The following is a 4,211-nucleotide window of genomic DNA, read 5'->3' as shown; positions in this document are numbered from 1 at the left end:
CCTGCTTGCAAGATACCATCAGCCTGGCACAGGATCTTTGATGTTTGATTGACACAATCTGTAACTGTCTCTCGCTTGTCACTTAGCAACTACTTACATCTGCTCCCAGAACCTTAATGTTAGGAATAGCTGCACATAGAAACGTGTGGAGGTACACACCCCTCATCACTTGTAATGCAATTCTCTTTAAAATGATGCCAGGAAACATCAAATAATGAAAAGATATCAGGCTTCTCCTGGAGTTAGACGCCTCCATGTTTATGGTTTAACTATTGAAATTACAATGTTTCTAAACATACACTTCTCTACAGTGCACAGAAATGAAATATGGCTAATATACTCTTTTTTTTTTCTTATTTAAAAAAAAAACAATTGTATCGAACATTTAAACTATACCTTACTTCGGGTGGTAAGAAGTTGTAAATAAATAGTCTCATTTTTAATTATAAATAATAACTCATGAATTATTTAAATGCCATATTTTCCCAGATCCCATTTAATTGCTTTTTTTTTCTTAGAAATAAATTAGTTAAAAATAATATTTGTAGCATGCAACAAATATTTCTAACCATTTGATGTCTATAACGATAAATAGACAGACAGACAAACAGCCATATAGATAGATAGATAGAGATAATTCCTTTTATAAAAAGCAGAGCCTGTATATGTTTTGTCTGTAGTTGTGTTTTCGTTATATGTAATATGTCTGTATTCAATCGTTCTTGCCTTTTTCATAGAGTTTAGCCAACTACTATTTTCACTTTAACATGGATTAGATCATCTAGTCTGAGGTGTTAATGATTCCTAATATCCACAACAATGTATACCGGTATGTGAGTCACCTGTTTCACTGTAGGACTCCCTCCTCCTTTACCCAGATCACCTAGCAGTTGGGAAGTATGGATAATATCAATCACTTACCTTATCAAGTATTATTAGATTTATTACCCAGGCATTTCTGATATGTTTATCTCCCACTTTTTTACTTTTCATAGAGGAAGGTTACAAAAATGAGAATAAAGGAAAAGAGAGACATCCTAAAAGCCAGTGACCCTCTCCCGCTAGATTTTATTTTAAGCCCACACCTCCCACCACCAGCTTTTTTTTTCTACTTTCTAGCCCTCACCCCTGACGTCATGGGACAGCGTGCCATGCAAATAATGGCCCCTTCCCAGCGCACTGACATAGCGAGCAGGCAGGCTGAGCTCTGCGCACACCTCCCTCCTCCTCCCCGCCCCTCCCCTCTCTGTTTGGAACGCTGTGCCCTCCCCTTCCCGCCGGCCGCCGGGCTCCCATTGGCCGCGGCAAAGTCATTTAATCCCAGCATTCGGGTAGCGCTGTATGGCTGCTGTGCGCCTGGCTCTGTGTGTCTGCTGGCCTCAGTCGAGAAGGGAAACTACATAGAGCAAAGCAAGCTCCAGGACCTATCAGTGCTGCACTAAGCCTCCCAAGCTCCCACTCACTGAATCTCCACTCCCTCCTCTCCCTGGGAACTCCAGCTCCTATATTTGGCTGCACTTTACAAGACTCTTTTACTAATTAGATTTCATAGTCAGCCCATTTTGGTTTTATTTTTATGGAGAGGGGGAGTTTGGAGGCAATTGGTGGCACCAACCTACTGCAGGCACTTGTGTTGTTGTAGTAGCAGCAGCTCCATACACATTCCTGTTGCTAATCCAAAACCAACTCTTCATTAAGTACCTACAAGAAAGAGACAAGAAGAAAAAAATAATAATAATAAGTTTTGTTCTGCTTGGGGAGAACAGAGAGAGAGAGAGAGCGAGAGAGAGAGCTGGGAAGTCCATTAAAGAAGCTGGGAGTAAGGCACTGGGAGGAGAAGAAGTTGCACTGCACCTGTTGGACCAGCAGCAGGAAGAGGAGCATCAGTCTGACTGCAGGAAACTTTACTCCATCTATCTCTCCATCTACAGGACTGCTTGCCCTCCTGCCACCACATGCTGCACTCTGACCGCCTGGCATAGCAGTGACTGTGCTTCTTCTTATCCCAGGGGACAGATAGCACAGACTGACTCATCCATACAAAGTAAAGGGTACAGCACCCAGACTCATACCCACATCCAGTGATACAGTTTGGGCGAGAACCCAGCCTGCCCCCCACATCTATCCCAGTGATACAGTTTTGGTGAGGAGGACCCCAGCCGGCTGTTTGAATGTACAGTATGATGATGGAGACGGACTTACACTCCCCCGGAGTGCAGCCCCCCAGTAACACGGGGCAGGCCGGGGGAGGAGGGGGTAACAAGGCCAGCCAGGACCGGGTGAAGAGACCCATGAACGCCTTCATGGTGTGGTCCCGGGGGCAGAGGAGGAAGATGGCCCAGGAGAACCCCAAAATGCACAACTCCGAGATCAGCAAGAGACTGGGGGCGGAGTGGAAGGTTATGTCTGAGTCCGAGAAGAGACCCTTCATCGATGAGGCCAAGCGGCTGCGGGCGCTGCACATGAAGGAGCATCCGGATTACAAGTACCGGCCCCGCAGGAAGACCAAGACCCTGCTCAAGAAGGACAAGTACTCCCTGGCCGGCGGGCTGCTCCATGCTGCCGGCGGGGGCCACGTGGGGGTCGGCCTGAGCCCCGGCGGGGGAGGAGGGGGCGGGGGAGGAGCGGGGCCAGGCGGGGTGGTGGTGCAGCGCCTGGAGAGCCCTGGCTCGGGGGCCGGCCCGGGACAAGGAGGCTACGCTCACATGAATGGCTGGGCTAACGGGGCTTACCCGGGCTCGGTGGCGGCGGCCGCGGCGGCTGCCATGATGCAGGAGGCTCAGCTCGCCTACAGCCAGCAGCAACAGCAGCACCCGGCCAGCGGGGGGCACCACCCGCACCACCACCCCCATCACCCTCACCCGCACCACCACCCGCACCACCACCCCCACCACAACCAGCCGCCCCCTCCCCCGCAGCCCATGCACCGCTACGACATGAGCGCCCTGCAGTATAGTCCCCTGCCCGGGGCGCAGAGCTACATGAGCGCCTCCCCCTCCGGCTACGGGGCCCTGGGCTACAGCTCGGGACAGCAGCAGCACCAGGGCTCCCCGTCCTCAGCCGCCGTGGCCGCCGCTGCTGCCGCCGCTGCTGCAGCTGCCGCCTCATCGGGGGCCCTGGGGGCCCTGGGATCCTTGGTGAAGTCAGAGCCCAGCGTCAGCCCCCCTGTGAGCGGAGGAGGGGGGTCTCACAGCCGGCCGCCCTGCCCCGGGGACCTGCGGGAGATGATCAGTATGTACTTACCTAGCGGGGGGGAAGGGGGTGACCCTGCTGCGGCAGCGGCAGCAGCTGCGGCAGCGGCAGCGGCGGCAACCAGCAGACTGCACAGCTTGCCCCAGCACTACCAGGGAGCGGGCACGGGGGTCAATGGCACGGTGCCACTAACACATATCTGACTGAGGGCCCATAGGCACCTGGACTGGGACCTTGCTTCCCTCCCCCTCTATGGACTCTAAAATACTACTGAGACCCAGGGCCAAAAACTGTCCCTCATCCCCTGGAACTTTTCTTCACATGACAGAACTATCTTCTTTTTTGTACAGAGATGTTTTGATGTTATGGTAAAAATAAATTAAATGAAACTTTAAAAAAAAAAAGGAAAATTGAAGGTAACACGTTGTTTTTGATGTTCTCTCTTTTTTTTTTAAGAGGATAAACTAGTTGGGAAACTAGTTTTTTTTTAGAAGGGAGCACATTCGTGTTGAATTGGGGATAATTATGTACAGTATTTATGAGTTCTTCACAAAAAAATCGTATAGATATTATTTACTTGATATGCCAACTTTTTTTTAAGTTGTTCCTATGAAAGCTCCAGATATTTTGACTTGAGTTCTTTCTTCTAATTCTGCAAATCTTCCCAAATGTCTCATCTGTCATTGACATTAGATGTGAATCCAAACTACAACAACTTTTTGTGCATTTTAACTTTTATTTATAAACCCTATCAAACTAGAAAACATTTTTTTCCTCTTGTTTATATATTTTTTAATTTTTGTAAACGTTATGTATCCTTGTTTTTTTTTGTTTTTTTCAGACTTTTGTTTTGTATGGTTTATTGTACATTCATCGTGAAATAATTTTTATTCTAGACGTTGCAAATTTATATTGTGTACATAGTTTATTAAACAGCCTGTGCTTTAAGAAAAGGAACATTAAATAATTTCAGAGGGATGAGTTGAATTTTGATCTAAATAAATTTTCAACTGGAAAAA

At 48.0% G+C, this 4,211-nt stretch overlaps 1 protein-coding gene across 1 annotated transcript; it reads left to right on the top strand.

Moving 5' to 3' along the window:
• Positions 1-1,349: 1,349 nt before the first annotated feature.
• Positions 1,350-3,936, top strand: SOX1 (SRY-box transcription factor 1). The gene has a single exon (XM_063444667.1). It carries the CDS (start codon positions 2,172-2,174, stop codon positions 3,393-3,395), a length of 1,224 nt encoding a protein of 407 aa, XP_063300737.1. The 5' UTR covers positions 1,350-2,171; the 3' UTR covers positions 3,396-3,936.
• Positions 3,937-4,211: the final 275 nt, after the last annotated feature.

This window comes from Pelobates fuscus, chromosome 1 (genome assembly GCF_036172605.1).
Source record: "Pelobates fuscus isolate aPelFus1 chromosome 1, aPelFus1.pri, whole genome shotgun sequence".
Lineage (NCBI taxonomy): Eukaryota > Metazoa > Chordata > Amphibia > Anura > Pelobatidae > Pelobates > Pelobates fuscus.
Note: the sequence above shows the minus strand (reverse complement) of the source record. Positions and strands in the feature narration are given on the sequence as shown.

Excerpts from the sequence above, each read along its gene's own strand:
- SOX1 (XM_063444667.1), top strand. The coding sequence starts at position 2,172 with ATGTACAGTATGATGATGGAGACGGACTTACACTCCCCCGGAGTGCAG.